We start from the raw sequence: 16,889 nt of genomic DNA, 5'->3' as shown, positions 1-16,889 counted from the left end.
ATGATTTTCTTTAATGGACTGAGATGTTTTAGTTTGACGTAGTTCTATTTATTTATTTTTGCTTTTGTTGCCTTTGTTTTTGGTATTAAAATTTTAAAAGCATCGCCAAGACCAACATCAAAGAGCTTATCCACTGTGTTTTCTTCTAAGAGTTTTATGGTTTCAGATCTTAGGTTCGTGTCTTTAATCCACTCGAGTTCATTTTTGTGTATGATGTAAAATAGTGGCCCATGTTTTTTTTTTTTTGCACACTGCTGTCTACTTTCCCCAATATCATTATTGAAGAGACTACTCTTTCCACATTGTATCTGTACATAGAGACAGTTTAACTTCTTCCTTTCCTATTTGGATGCCATTTCTTTTTCTTGACTAATTGATCTGACATAGTACTTCCGGTGTATGTGTGCCCAGTCACTCAGTTCATTTCAATTCAGTTCAGTCTCTCAGTCGTGTCCGACTCTTTGCGACCCCATGGACTGCAGCACACCAGGCTTCCCTGTGCATCACCAGCTCCCGAAGTTTGCTCAAACTCATGTCCATCGAGTCCGTGATGTCATCCAACCATTTCATCCTCTGTCATCCCCTTCTCCCCCCTTCGATCTTTCCCAGCATCAGGGTCTTTTCAAATGAGTCAGTTCTTCCCATCAGGTGGCCAAAGTATTGGAGTTTCAGCTTCAACATTAGTCCTTCCAATGAGCATTCAGGACTGATTTCTTTTAGGATTGACTGGTTGGATCTCCTTGCAGTCCAAGGGACTCTCAAGAGTCTTCTCCAACACCACAGTTCAAAAACATCAATTCTTCAGTGCTCAGCTTTCTTTATGGATGTCTGACTCTCACATTCATATATGACTACTGGAAAAACCATAGTTTTGACAGATGGACCTTTGTTGGCAAAATAATGTCTCTTTTTAATATGCTGTCTAGGTTGGTCATAGCTCTTCTTCCAAGGAGCAAGTGTCTTTTAATTTCATGACTGCAGTCATTATCTGCAGTGATTTTGGAGCCCCAAAAATAAAGTCTGTCACTGTTTCCATTGTTTCCCCATCTATTTGCCATGAAGTGATGGGACCAGATGCCATGATCTTAGTTTTCTGAATGTTGAGTTTTAAGCCAACTTTTTCACTCTCTTCTTTCACTTTCATTAAAAGGCTATTTAGTTCTTCTTCACTTTCTGCCATAAGGGTGGCATCATCTGCATTTCTGAGGCTATTGACATTTCTCCCAGCAATCTTGATTCCAGTTTGTGCTTCATCCAGCCTGGCATTTCACATGATATACTCTGCACATAAGTTAAATAAGCATAGTGACAGTATACAAACTTGACATACTCCTTTCCCTATTTGAAACCAGTCTGTTGTTCCATGTTCAGTTCTAACTGTTGTTTCTTGACCTGCATACAGATTTCTCAGGAAGCAGGTAAGGTGGTCTGATATTCCCATCTCTTTACGAATTTTCCACAGTTTGTTGTGACCCAGTCACTCAGTGATGTCCAATTCTTTGGACCCTGTGGACTGTAGCTCACCGGGCTCCTTTGTCCACGGGATTTCCCAGGCAAGAATACTGGTGTGGGTTGCCATTTCTTCCTCCAGGGGATCTTCCTGACCCAGAAATCAAACCCATGTCTCCTGTACGGCCAGGCAGATTCTTTATCACTAAGCCACCTGGTAAGCCCCATAGTATTAAACTTTCAGTACTGTGTTGAATAAAAGTGGTAAGACTGGGTATCCTTGTCTTATTCCTGATCCTAAGGGGAAAGCTTTCAACTTTTCACCATTGAGTGTGGTATTAGCTGTGGGCTTGTCATATATGATCTTTATTATGTTGAGGTATGTTTTCTTTATACCCATTCTATTCAAAGTTTTTATCATGATTGAATGTTGAATTTGGCAAATGTATTTTGTGCTTCTATTGAGTTGATCATATGATTTTTATCTTTTATTTTATTATTGTGGTGTATCATATTGATTGATTTGCAGACGTTGAACTATCCTTGCATCCCTGGAATAATCCAACTTATTCATGGTGTATGAATCTTTTAATGACTGTTGAATATGGCTTGTTAATATTTCATCAAGGATGTTTGCGTCTGTGTTCATCAGAAACACTGGTCGGTAATTTTCTTTTTGTGTATGTATGGTGTCTTTGGCATCAGGGAATCATTAGTTTTAATATCAGTGTAATACTAGCTTTGTAAAATGTTTGGAAGTATACTTTCTTCTTCTATTTTTTGAAAAGGTTTGAGAAGGATTGATTTAATCCCAGTTTATATGTTTGATTGAATTCACCAATGAAACCATCTGGTTCTGGGCTTTTGTTTGTTGAGGTGTTTTTGATTACTAATTCAATCTCCTTACCAGTAGTTGGTCTATTCAGATTTTCTATTTTTTCATGATTCAATTTTTGTAGATTTTTTTTTTTTCTGGGAATTTATCCATGTCTTTTAGGTGTCCAGTTTGTTGGTGTTCATAATAGTCTCATGAGTCTGTATTTGTGTGGTCACAGTTGTAATGTTGCCTCTTTCATATAGTTTTATTTGAATCCTCCCACTTTTTTTGGTGAGTCTTATTAGTGAAAGTGGAAGTGTTAATTGCTCAGTTGTGTCTGACTCTTTGTGACCCCGTGGACTGTAGCCGTCTAGGCTCCTCTGTCCATGGTATTCTCCAGGCAAGAATACCAGAGTGGGTTGCCATTCCCTTCTCCAGGGAATCTTCCCAACCCAAGGATTGAAACCAGGTCTCCTGCTTTGCAAGCAGATTGTTTACCATCTGAGCCACCCTGTTTCTAATGAGTCTTGTTAAGTGTTTGTATATTTTACTTATTTAGTTTCATCAATCTTCCCTATTGTCTCTTTAGTCTGTATTTTATGTATTTCTATTCTGGTCTTTGTTATTTCCTTCCTTCCATGAACTATGGGCTTAATTTGTTCTTTGTTTTTCTAGTTTCTTGAGATGTAAAGTTAGGTTATTTGAGGTCTTTCTTTTTTCTTAAGGTAGGAATCCATGCTATAAAATTCTCTTAGAACTGGTTTTGCTGCCTCCCATAAGTTTTGATGCATTGTGTCTCATTTTCATTTGTTTCAAGATATTATTTGATTTCCTCTTTCAGTGTCTCCATTGGTTGTTCAGGAACATCTTGTTTTATCTCCACGTATTTGTGAATTTTCCAGAGGTGGGGTTTATGATGAGAATGTGTCTCAACCTTTCCTACCTGTTTTGATGTATTTTTCTGTCACTTAAAATGTAGAAATCACTCAGTTTCTGGATCTGTTCCAAAGGGAATTGCTCCATGTCCAGCTGTATATTCAGTGTGTCCATGGCAGGAGGGAAATTCAGGAGCCTCCTATGTTGTCATCTTGGTCCAGAGTCTGTGCCTGTTTTTATTCATGTCTAAAGTGAATTGATGTCAACTTTAACTACTATCGTATTCTTTGTTTTGGTTTATTGTTATAGGTTGTCAGGTGATGTTGGCTTTTGAACTTGGAGATTCTATATATAAGAATTCAAACCACTCCAAATATTGTTATTTACTTTCAACATTATTTTTAAGGTGAAAGGGAAAATAAAATCCTCATTTTTAATTTAGTAACTTTTTGTCATTTAAAGCTATTCAGAGTCTGTTTATTATAAATTGAATTTTGTGGGATAATTTGCCTTTAGTTATTTGTATTTCTGTTTTCTGCAGGAATTTCATTACAAAGAAAATATGCAAATTGTTCATTATGTCTCCATTTTACTTGTTGTAGGATGATCCATTTTCTGCCTTGGACATTCACTTGAGTGATCACCTAATGCAGGAAGGAATTTTGAAATTTCTCCAAGATGACAAGAGGACACTTGTTCTTGTGACTCACAAATTACAATATCTAACACATGCTGACTGGGTAAGAGTTTAAAAGAAATTAAAAGAATTTTTATATTCCAGTTATATAAATGCTTCCTGAGATAAATATAATTCAATTGGCCAATTATGGATTTTTGTCCTAATTCTAATATATGCTTTCCTTAGATCATAGCCATGAAAGATGGAAGTGTTCTAAGAGAAGGGACTTTGAAGGATATTCAGACCAAAGATGTAGAGCTTTATGAACATTGGAAAACACTAATGAATCGGCAGGATCAAGAACTAGAAAAGGTAATTGCTCAGATTTAGAAGAGTTCAGAGTTCAGTTAAGAAGAGTCAGAAATACAGTGCAAAATTACTAAAAATACTTTTAAAGAAGTATTACATTTAATTTTTGATTATATAATAATCTCATGTGAAATATGAAATAATTGTATATTTATATTCCATTAATTGATAAACTACTTTGAAACTAAGAAAATTCTGATGATATCTTTTATTTTCAGCCCTTTAGAGGATTTTTATTTGAATTGGAGACATATTATAATTATATGTGTGTTTAAAACAATCATATATGCATTTAAAACTTGCTCAAGCATGCTCTTTCCTCATTTTATCTTATTTTCCCTTATGTATGTCCTATTTTACTCACCTTCAATATGAGTTTTTCATTCATCACTTACAAATGAAGGGTTGTGGGCAAAGCAAAATCTTAGATGATTTTGAAAGAAGGAAGAGTGGTTAGCTGTGGGTGTAGTGCTAAGTATGCCTGGGACAGAGTTGGGGGAGGTGAAGGAAGGTAATCAGAAAGAAATGACAGTAAAACTTTACATTTAGATAGTTTTTAAAGTCCACAAAACCGTTTTACATGTTTTAAAGTCCACAAAACCTTTTTACATGTCTCTTCTAATTCTCAAAAAATAAGCAAAAAATAGGAGACATAAGCAAAGAAAATATGATCTCACTTTTACAGATGGGAAAATTGAGGCTCAGAGATCTAAGTAACTTGCCTAAACTTGTACAGTATATATAATATTTTGTACCAATTGGATTTAAACCCAGGTTCATACCAGTGTAATGTTTTTATATGATGTAAATATAATATTGAATGAAATGATAACAGAGTTGAAAACCAATTGAGTGTGATGAAAGAAAAACCATCATCATGGTTGAGAGGTAAATTGTAAATTGAATTAGTAAATTTTAAAAATGTTTTCTCTTGAGTTATGGGACTAGAAAGAGTCCAGAATTCAATAGTCCTGGTCAGGAATGAGCATTATAAAATGAAAATGTTTATATCAGCAAATTTCTGAAAATGTCAAGAAGTTAAAATGTATTATTTCTTAAAGGAAAAAAAAATAATCTTGTTTCAATAGCAGAAGAAAGATAAGAAGTCAGACAAACCATCGGATTGCTCTGTCTTCTGTGAGCTTGCCAAAGACATCAAAAGCCAATTACAAACGTCTCAAAATAAGAAAGAAAAGCTGCATGTCAACGTCTTAGTAGAGTAGGACAAATCATAGAACCTTTGAAAGGAGAATATTCATCAAAACGTTACAGTGTACAATTGGCAAGAGCTCACTTAGAAATTATGCAGTGAGATGCTTGATAATAAACTTACTGGGATGACTCCAAATGACATTTTTTTCCAGTGGTTTAGGTGCCAGGGACCAAAGAATATGATGTAAGCTTAAGGAGTGGACCATTTATGGTTTACTTTGAAAAGAAAATCTGGAAAAACCACAAGAGAGAAAGGGGGGTGCTTGTGGCTTGATTTTGAAGTAATACTGCAAGCCAGGAAGAAAGTCTGTTACACTGTGTTTAGAAATGAAGTGATCACTCAAGATACCATAGTTCTATAATTAAAGACACATCACAGGGTTATAGGGCTTCCCTGGTGGCTCAGACAGTAAAGAATCTGCCTGCAGTGTGGGAGACCAGGGTTTGATCCCTGGGTCTGGAAGATCCCTTGAAGGGAATGGCTACCCACAACAGGGCAGCAAGGGCTACTGGCATCTAGTGGGTAGAGGAAAGGGCATGCTGTTAAACATTCTACGATGTACAGAACAGCCCCCACAACAAAGGATTTTCTGACCCAAAATGTCAATAGTGCCAAGGTTGAGAAAAGCTGGCTTAGCACCAGAGCAGATCAAGCAAGTGGAGGAGGTGAAACTAAAGGATTCACAAAACATCCCATCTTTGGTCTTTAGACAGATCAGCCAGTTTAAAGGTTCAGGAATAATAGGAAAGTATGCTAAAGAGAATAGTAATGACAGCTTTGAGAAGAAGTTGATAATACTTTTAGCTGATTTAAATGTTGTTAAAAATTCTGCCTTGCATGGCATCACCCATTATCTTCATAATATTATTAAGCAAAATAAAGTAGCGTTTTTGGATGTTTCTTCCCTCAGCCTTCAACCCTCACTTTGATTCAACTCTTCTCAGGCATTCAGTAAATATGTATTTGATTGTTGTTGTTGTCATTTAGTCGCTTAGTTGTGTCTGATTCTTTTGCGACCCCACGGACTGTAGCCCACCGGCTCCTCTATCCATGGGATTCTCCAGGCAAGAATACTGGAGTGAGTTGCCATTTCCTTCTCCAGAGGATCTTCTCCACCCAGGGATCAAACCCACATTTCCTGCTTGGCAGGCAGCTTCCTTACCACTGAGCCACCTGGGAAGCCTTATGTATTAGATAAGTGAAACTAAATTTGTATTTACTTAATCCATATATCAAAACAATTTAAAATATTTAATCTCAGAGCTTAGTATGAGCATTTTACTCATAAGGAAAATGACTAAGATTAAAGTCCCCAAGGCGATAACTCTTTTGCTCACACAGATTGGCAATTTGAAAAAGAACCAAATCCTCTGTGTTCCCATGTACAGGTTTATTTCATTTCAATACACTATCCACAAAAGATCAGTTCTTTTTTTATTTTGTTTACTCTCAAAAAATACTTTACAGTGTACAAATATTGCTTTTCACATCATTAGGCACAATTAAAAGCTAATGTGAAATTATCTCTGAAAAATGCTATTCAAGAGACACTTTTGCTATTACTTTTTTTTTGTAAAGCAGGAACTTGGAAGCAACAGAGCTTTCTAGAATAGCAAGTCTCCTAAATCACACATTGTATGAGACCAAACAAACAAAAACAAAACAGGACCACTATCTAGAACTGATCATCAAAGAATTATTGGTTTATCCCTGTAACAAACATTATATCTATCTATCTATCTATATATATATATATATATATATATATAAAAAGCATGTACAGGAAGCCCTTAATTTACTGTCGATTCCAAAAGTCATTGGGTCAGTTATTTGGAACTCAGAATGCATTTCCCCACAGAAGCAGAGATACGGGTAGTTTCCCAGACTGTCCCGCGGAAGCTGATTTAACCCACAGTGTAACTGAACTGATGCTACTAGTCCAGTTCCAAAGCCAAGACGGAGGAATGTTGGAAGCACAGAACTGGAGAAAACAAAACGCTTTTCTGTTTCTTAGCACAGGATGAGTCTGGAGCAACCCTTAAAATTTTGCAGTTTGTATTTGACATCTTCCCTTCTCTCCTTTCCCATTTACTTCAAAATAACCCACCTTCCTTTTGTTTCTATTGAAGTCTCTTTCTTGAATCCCCTGAGTGAGATCCTCAGTCAGAAATTCATCTTGATTTGGTAATTCATAATAGTGTATGACCAACAGTGCTTTAACCAATCCAGAACTACCTTCCCGTTTTAAAAGAAGATGTTTGTTAACATTGATGAATCGTTAGAAAATTCAGACAAGTTCAGTTCAGTTCAGCTGCTCAATTGTGTCCAACTCTTTTAGACCCCATGCACTGCAGCACACCAGGCCTCCCTGTCCATCACCAACTCCCAGAGTCCACCCGAACTCATGTCCACTGAGTCACTGATGCCATCCAACCGACTCATGCTCTGTTATCCCCTTCTCCTCCTGCCTTCAATCTTCCCCAGCATCAGGGTCTTTTCAAATGAGTCAGTTCTTCGCATCAGGTGGCCAAAGAATGGGAGTTTCAGCTTCAACATCAGTCCCTCCAATGGATATTCAGGACTGATTTCCTTTAAGATTGACTGGTTGAATCTCCTTGCAGTCCAGGGGGCTCTCAAGAGTCTTCTCCAACACCACAGTTCAAAAGAATCAATTCTTTGGCACTCAGCTTTCTTTACAGTCCAACTCTCACAGACATACATAACTACTGGAAAAATCATAGCTTTGACTAAATGGACCTTTGTTGGCAAAGGAAGGTCTCTGCTTTTGAATATGCTGCCTAGTTGGTCATAACTTTTCTTCTAAGGAGCAAATGTCTTTTAGTTTCATGGCTGCAGTCATCATCTGCAGGGATTTTGGAGCCCAAAAAATAAAGTCTGTCAGTTTCCATTGCTTCCCCATCTATTTGCCATGAAGTGATGGGACCAGATGCCATGATCTTAGTTTTCTGAATGTTGAGCTTTAAGCCAACTTTTTCACCCTTCTCTTTCACTTTCATCAAGAGGCTCTTTAGCTCCTTTTCAATTTCTACCGTATGGATGGTGTCATCTGCATTTCTGAGGTTATTGATATTTCTCCCAGCAATCTTGATTCCAGCTTGTGCTTCATCCAGCCCAGTGTTTCTCATGATGTACTCTGCATGTAAGTTAAATAAGCAGGGTGACAGTATACAGCCTTGATGTATTCCTTTCCCTATTTGGAACCAGTCTTTTGTTCCATGTCCAGTTCTAACTGTTGCTTCCTGACCTGCATACAGATTTCTCAGGAGGCAGGTCAGGTGGTCTGGTATTCCTATCTCTTTTAGAATTTCACGGTTTGTTGTGATCTACACAGTCAAAGGCTTTGGCATAGTCAATAAAGCAAAAGAAGATGTTTTCCTGGAACTTTCTTGCTTTTTCCATGATCCAATAGATGTTGGCAATTTGACCTCTGGTTCCTCTGCCTTTTCTAAATCCAGCTTGAACATACGGAACTTCATGGTTCATGTACTGTTGAAGTCTGGCTTGGAGAATTTTGAGTATTACTTTGCTAGCATGTGAGATGAGTGCAATTGTGCAGTAGTTTGAGGATTCTTTGGCATTGCCTTTGAGACTGGAATGAAAACTGACCTTTTCCAGTCCTGTGGCCACTGCTGAGTTTTCCAAATTTGCTAGCATATTGAGTGTAGCACTTTCACAACATCATCTTTTAGGATTTGAAATAGCTCAACTGGAATTCCATCACCTCCACTAGCTTTGTTCATAGTGATGCTTTCTAAGGCCCACTTGACTTCACATTCCAGGATGTCTGGCTCTAAGTGAGTGATCACACCATCATGATTATCTGGGTCGTGAAGATCTTTTTTGTATACTTCTTCTGTGTATTCTTGCCAGTTCTTCTTAATATCGTCTGCTTCTGTTGCTGCTGCTGCTGCTAAGTTGCTTCAGTCATGTCCAACTCTGTGCGACCCCATAGATGGCAGCCCACCAGGCTCCCCCATCCCTGGGATTCTCCTGGCAAGAACACTGGAGTGGGTTGCCATTTCCTTCTCCAATGCATGAAAGTGAAAAGTGAAAATGAAGTCACTCAGTCGTGCCGGACTCTTAGTGACTCCGTGGACTGCAGCCTACTAGGCTCCTCTGTCCATGGGATTTTCCAGGCAAGAGTACTGGAGTGGGGTGCCATTGCCTTCTCTGGCTGCTTCTGTTAGGTCCATACAATTTCTGTCCTTTATTGTGCCCATCTTTGCATGAAATGTTTTCTTGGTACTTCTAATTTTCTTGAAGAGATCTCTAGTCTTTCCTATTCTATTGTCTTCCTCTATTTCTTTGCACTGATCACTGAGGAAGGCTTTCTTATCTCTCCTTGCTATTCTTTGGAACTTTGCATTCAGATGGGTATATATTTCCTTTTCTCCTTTGCCTTTAGCTTCTCTTCTTTTCACAGCTATTTATAAGTCCTCCTCAGACAACCATTTTGCCTTTTTGCATTTTTTTTCTTGGGGATGGTCTTGATCCCTGTCTCCTGTACAATGTCACGAATCTCTGTCCATAGTTCATCAGGCACTCTATCAGATCTAGTCCCTTGAATCTGTTTCTCACTTCCACTGTATAATCATAAGGGATTTGATTTAGGTCATACCTGAATGGTCTAGTGGTTTTCCCTACTTTCTTCAATTTAAGTCTGAATTTGAAAATAAGGAGTTTATGATCTGAGCCACAGTCAGCTCCCGGTCTTGTTTTTGCTGACTATATAGAGCTTCTCCATCTTTGGCTGCAAAAAATATAATAAATATGATTTCAGTATTGACCATCTGGTGATAACCATGTGTAGAGTCAGTCTTCTGTTGTGTGTTGGAAGAGGGTGTTTGCTATGACCAGTACATTCTCTTGGCAAAACTCTATTAGCCTTTGCCCTGCTTCATCTGTACTCCAAGGCCAAATTTGCCTGTTACTCCAGGTGTTTCTTGACTTCCTACTTTTGCATTCCAGTCCCCTATAATGAAAAGGACATCTTTTTTGTGTGTTAGTTCTAGAAGGTCTTGTAGGTCTTCATAGAAGCATTCAACTTCAGCTTCTTCAGCATTACTGGTCGGGGTATAGACTTGGATTACCATGATATTGAATGGTTTGTCTTGGAAATGAATAGATCATTCTATCATTTTGAGATTGCATCCAAGTACTGTATTTCAGACTCTTTTGTTGACTATGATGGCTATCCATTTCTTCTAAGGGATTCCTGCCCACAGTAGTAAACATAATGGTCATCTGAGTTAAATTCACCCATTCCAGTCCATCTTAGTTCGCTGATTCCTTAAATTATGATGTTCACTCTTGCCACTTCCAACTGTTTGACCACTTCCAATTTGCCTTAATTCATGGACCTAACATTCCAGATTCCTATGCACTATTGCTCTTTAAAGTATCAGACTTTACTTCCATCACCAGTCAAATCCACAACTGGCTATTGTTGTTTCTTTGGCTCCATCTCTTCATTCTTTCTGGAGTTATTTCTCCACTGATCTCCAGTAGCATATTGGGCACCTACTGACCTGGGGAGTTCATCTTTCATTGTCCTATCTTTTTGCCTTTTCATACTATTCATGGAGTTCCCGAGGCAAGAATACTGACGTGGTTTGCCATTCCCTTCTCCAGTGGGCCATGTTTTGTCCACAGAAAAATTATAAGAGTATATGAAGATGATATAAAAACAAAACAAAGATCAATGATGGGACCAGGCTTAAGGCTAGAAGAGGTGTCCGCCTGCCCCTGGGGTCAGCTCTATCACATCGTTACTACTTTTCCTGGCTTCTTACTGCCCTAATGTCTCTGAGCTCTGATACGTTTCCCACAAGCCTCAAGTGGTATGTCACACCTTCTCCTATGATAGGAGTTGTCCGTATGTCTGCAGTTGTCCATCCATCTTGAGCAGAGAGGTCCAGACCCAGAAAGGTAACTAACAGTTGGTATTTGCTACATGTGGGTCATTGACTGTAAGTAGAACTTGCCTGTGGCTGTGAGCTCCTTGCATGACAGCACCGTGTTTCCTGTAGGATATGGAAGCTGACCAAACAACTTTAGAGAGGAAAACACTCCGAAGAGCCATGTATTCAAGAGAGGCCAAAGCCCAACTGGAGGATGAAGACGAAGGTAGATCTTTTAAAAAAAAAACATTCAAATGGGTAATAGGATATGGAAGTCTTCTTTGGCAATTGATGTGTGTCTATGTCAGTACAGAATGACTAGCCACTTTGCAGAGAGGTGAAGGCAAAATCAAATACATGAAACTGAAAATGGACGGAATAGGAGTGAAATCAATATGTGTATATAGATGTATGTAAATAGGTGTATGTTGTCAAACGAGGCATCTTGAGGGGTTCCCCACAGTGTGTAGGAGTGTTTTTGTGCTGTGTGTGTGAGAGCTGACAGGACAATGGGTCTAGACCCTTGTTCAGATAAACTGCAAAGGTCTAGTAAAATAAAATGTCAGTCCTTGGGAAATACACAATACATGGGGAATACAGCGAAAATACTGCTTTGAAAGATTTATACTTGAGTCTGTTTTTACGGGGGTGTCATGATAATATAGCAATGAAGAATAAGAGAGTTAGAAAGCTATTTGTTGTGTTTCAATTTTCTGGATCTAATAAAATACAGTGGGTGAAAAAAGGTTTACTGGAAATTTGAGGAATAAAATGAAATAGTTACATTGCTTTGACATTTGTTGCCAAGATGTTTGTAAGATAAACCATAAAAGTCCATAGAGTAAGTGTACTGTACTTCAGTCTTCCTACATGGATTTTGCCTAGGACCACATTTCCACGGGCCAATTAAGAGAAGATTATCATTTCTAGCAGAAGGACACCAAAATGTGCTATCTTTACATTTCAGATAATTATTCAGGGTTTCAGTGAGTACTCATTGAGTAAAGGAATGAATGAATGAATTTTTCACTCCCATTTCTTAGATTTTAAAATGTTTTAAAAGAATATTTGGGGACTTCCCTGCTGGTCCAGTAGTTAGTGTTTTCACTGCTGTGGCCCCAGATTCGATCTCTGGTCAGGGAACTAAGATCCTGTAAGCCCCATGGGGCAAAAAAAAGAGACTGTTTGGTACTGTAAACAGATAGCCTTTAGAACTGCAGTTACTCTCTCCAGCATGTCAGTGGTAAACGCCGCATTTGCAGGGCTGACTCTGTCCTGGACTTGCTGTGTTTATTCAATTGTTCATGTGTAAAATAAGATAATGATACTTTTGTTTCAGAGTAAAAGAGGAAATGTATAAGAAAGATCCCAGTACAGTACGTATCACCTGCTAGGCTGCTGGTGCTATTCTATGTCTGTTGAATCCACCAGGAAGGGAAAGAAAAGTAATTGCCCATATTGTTTCTGCTACTAACCATTGGCTAGATCATCATGTGGACAGACTAGGTTCTGAGGAAGTGAAGAAATGCTGACTTTAGCTGGGTAGCCATAGGAAAGGTAAAATTTCAATTAATATGGAAACAGAAAATGGATATTGAGGAGAAAGGTAGCAATCTGCAAGTGTCTATCTCTTTGATCATGCAAATTTCTAACTTTCACTCACAGACCCACCTTCACCAAAGTGTAGATTATCTGACACCTGTTTGTTTGTTGTTTTTTTTTTTGTCCTTGAATATCTGAAAATGTCTTTATTTGGTACAGAACTCTAGGTAAAAATTGTTTTCCCTCAGACATTTGAAGGCTCTACTGCATTCCAGTGTTCATTGATCCCTCCTATCTGATAATAGTGATTGCATGACTCTTTGTTGATGACATATCTTTTCTCTCTGGAAGTGTTTACAATCTTCCCTTTGTCCTTTACGCTCTGAAATTGCAAAAGGATGTGCAGCTGTGGATCTTTTTCATTTTCCCTTTTCAGTTCTGGTCTTCTTCCCTGGTGGCTCAGATGGTAAAGAATCTGCCAACAATGCGGGAAACCTGAGTTTAATCCCTGCACTGTGAAGATCTCCTGGAGAAGGGCATGGCAACCCACTCCAGTATTCTTGCCTGGAGAACCCCATGGACAGAGAAGCCTGGCAGGCTACCGACCATGGGATCCCAAAGAGTTGGACATGACTGAGCATCTAAGCACAGCATTTCTCAGTTCTAATGCTGAGGTCTGTTCCTCTTTTGTATCTGGCTCAAGTGTGAAGATCCTTGATGATAGACCAGTCTTCCCATCATATCCATACTTAGATCTCTGTTGTCTGATAATTTAGAAACCAAATTATCTATCTTTCCTACTCACAGCCTGCTCATTCTACAGTAGTGGAGTACATACAAGATGACTACAGTGAAAACTGTCTTTGGGAAAAGAAAGGATGGGAAATACACCACAGTCACAAACCATTTGTTGTTGTTTAGTTGCTAAGTTGTGTCCAGCGCTTTGCAACCCCATGGACTATAGCCCACCAGACTCCTCTGTCCATGGGATTCTCCAGGCAAGAATACTGGAGTGGGCTGCCGTTTCCTTCTCCAAGGGATCTTCTGATCCAGGGATTAAACCCATGTGCCCTGCATTGCAGACAGATTCTTTACCACTGAGCCACCAGGGATGCCCTCACTAAACCATACAAATGATCAAATTTTACTGCTCAGTAAATACCATAGTTCCCTGTCCTTGTAATGGAATATGTTCTTAAAATAGCTGTCTAGAAGTTTCCAGGCGGTTTAAACAGCTGAGAGGAGCTCCCTACCCATTGTCCTCTGACCCCTGACTTTGCCTTCAGGAAGGTTCCATTTTGCTCATGCACCTCCATGACCACATTTAAAACGAGCCACAGAGATTATGGATTATGCCCTCTTGAGCTATGCACAAATTTCAAAGCCTATTTCCTCCTGGTGCAGATTCAGAAATATAAAGTTCAAAAAATTCTAAATGTTTGCAGGTCTGGCATGTGGTTTTATTGGCACACATTTCCTTCAATAACGTAGTAAACTTCTAGTCTGTAATTCTAGTTAGTTTATTGTAATAAATTAAGTTTTCTCATCCAAACATATACTTTATTTTTTCATTTACTCATTCATTTATTCATTTTCACATATTTTTACATTTCTTTTGTATTGAGGTGACATTGGTTTATAACATTATGTAAGTTTCATGTGTACAACATTGTATTTCTACTTCAGTAGAACCAATAGTATGCTCATCACCAAAAATGTATTTCCAGTCTGCCACAGTTCAGTTCAATTCAGTTCAGTCGCTCAATTGTGTCCAACTCTTTGCAACCCCATGAATCGCAGCACGCCAGGCCTCCCTGCACATCACCAACTCCTGGAGTTCACTCAAACTCACATCCATCGAGTCGGTGACGCCATCCAGCCATCTCATCCTCTGTCGTCCCCTTCTCCTCCTGCCCCCAATCCCTCCCAGCATCAGAGCATCCACTATACAGTAGATCCCCTTGATCCATTTCATCTTCCCCTCCACCTCTTTCCTTTTGGTAACCGCTACTCTGTTCTCTGTATATCCATGTGTGTTTTTATGTGGTTTGGACTGTTCACTTATTTTGTTTCTTTTTCTTTTTTTTTTTTTTTGGTTGTTTTTTAAATTACACATATGAGTGAAATGGGACAGTATTTTGTGTGTGTTTGTTTGACTTGTTTCACTTAGCATAATGCCCTTATCAAGATCCATCCCTGTTGTCGCATATGGCAAGATTTTGGTCTTTTTATGGCTGAGTATTATTTCACTGTATATATATACCACAGCCTCTTTACCCATCTGTTAATGGGCACTCACCTATTTTCTTTTAATGTTTATTTATTTATGTGACCGTGTCATCTTAGTTGTGTCAATGGGATCTTCGCTGAAGCAGGCAGGGTGTTTAGATAGAGCACACGTGGGCTGCTCTGTAGTCATGGCACACGTGCTCTGGCGCATGTGGGCTGAGTCGCGGTGGTGCATAGACTTAATTGCCCCATGGCATGTGTGATCTTAGTTCCCTGACCAGGGATTGAACCTGCATCCCCTGCATTGAAAGGCGGATCCTTAACCACTGGACCACCAGGGGTCCCTCACCTGTTTGGTTTTTTTTTTTTGATGCTTTTCTCTGCTAAAAACATTTACATTTATAAGACTTGTATTTCTAAAATTTGATGAAGGTTTGTTGGTAGGTGGGAATAATACAAATTCTGTATCTACCTGTTACCTGTCAGAAGATTAAACAAGTGCTTCTTATGCAGAGGAAGAAGAGGAGGAAGATGAGGATGATAACATGTCCACGGTAATGAGGCTGAGGACTAAAATGCCATGGAAGACCTGCTGGCGGTACCTCACTTCTGGAGGATTCTTCTTGCTCTTCCTGATGATTTTCTCTAAGCTTCTGAAACATTCCGTCATTGTAGCGATAGACTACTGGCTGGCTACATGGACCTCAGAGTATAGTATAAACAGTACTGGAAAAGCTGACCAGGTACAGCGGGTTTTGTTTTTACATTATCTAAGAGATGTTGAGATTTTACTCTTATCTAGTTAGATACAAATATCCCAGATGTCACAGGAATTCTGTGAGGTTTTTTGTTTGTTTTTAGTTTATTTTATTGGAGTATAGTTGATTTACAATATTGTCTTAGTTTCTGCAGTACAGCAAAGTGATTCAGGTATATATATCATGCATTCTTTTTCATATTCTTTTCCATTGTGGCTTATTATAGGATATTGAATATAGTTTCTTGTGCGATAGAGTAGACCTTGTTGTGTATCCATTCTATGTATAACACTTTACAGCTGCTAATCCCGAACTCCCAATCCATCCCTACCCTACCTGGCTCCCCCTTGGCAAGCACAGGTCTGTGCTCTGTGACTTGTCGCAGTACTTTTGTAATGATTCAATAGGTTAATTAGGGCAAGACCTGAAATATCAGAAGAAATATTTAATGATAATGCTTGGGTTTGGATTCAAGGGAGTTATATACATGATGTGTGTGTGTGTGTGTGTGTGTGTGTGTGTAATATACACACAGGACTTTTGTTCTTGTTCTGATGGTATCTGATTTTAACTGCTATACCAATGAATTAGCTGGTCATTCTGAGATTAGGGATAGAAAGAATGAACTTTATGATATAAAAAGTCAAGAATATTTCAAACCAGAAAACTAACTGTAATGTTTCATCTACCCTTTGGCAAACCCTGAAAGAGAATGAAGAGAGCAACTGGGGACTCAGCCATGGGATTATGGTGGGGATACTGCCCTGAGTATCTCCAGGAGTATCCCCAGGAGAACTGCCCTCCTTCCACTGTGTAAATTAATGTGAGATAATAGAAATTGACAATATTGCCAGACTTTGACATTTGGTGTCCTAGCAAGAAAAAACTCAGTTGATAATGTCATCTGTGCTTTTTGTATTGGTTGCTTTTTAGACCTACTATGTGGCTGGATTTAGCATACTTTGTGGAGCAGGTATTTTCCTCTGCCTTGTTACATCTCTCACTGTGGAATGGATGGGTCTCACAGCTGCTAAAAATCTTCACCATAATCTCCTTAATAAGATAATTCTTGGACCAATAAGGTAAAAAAAAAAGT

The 16,889-nt window shown here is 38.7% G+C and overlaps 1 protein-coding gene across 6 annotated transcripts in view; it reads left to right on the top strand.

The window, feature by feature from the left end:
* ABCC9 (ATP binding cassette subfamily C member 9) overlaps positions 1–16,889 on the top strand; it is a 157,492-nt gene that overhangs the window by 86,736 nt on the left and 53,867 nt on the right. For all 6 annotated transcript variants that reach the window (XM_070371173.1, XM_070371169.1, XM_070371170.1 and 3 more), the window contains 5 exons: positions 3,745–3,882; positions 4,008–4,133; positions 11,394–11,490; positions 15,549–15,778; positions 16,727–16,875. In XM_070371173.1, coding sequence (XP_070227274.1) covers positions 3,745–3,882; positions 4,008–4,133; positions 11,394–11,490; positions 15,549–15,778; positions 16,727–16,875 — 740 coding nt within the window. The remainder of the gene's footprint in view (positions 1–3,744; positions 3,883–4,007; positions 4,134–11,393; positions 11,491–15,548; positions 15,779–16,726; positions 16,876–16,889) is intronic.

Source organism: Bos mutus, chromosome 5 (assembly GCF_027580195.1).
Source record: "Bos mutus isolate GX-2022 chromosome 5, NWIPB_WYAK_1.1, whole genome shotgun sequence".
Taxonomy (NCBI): domain Eukaryota; kingdom Metazoa; phylum Chordata; class Mammalia; order Artiodactyla; family Bovidae; genus Bos; species Bos mutus.
Note: the sequence above shows the minus strand (reverse complement) of the source record. Positions and strands in the feature narration are given on the sequence as shown.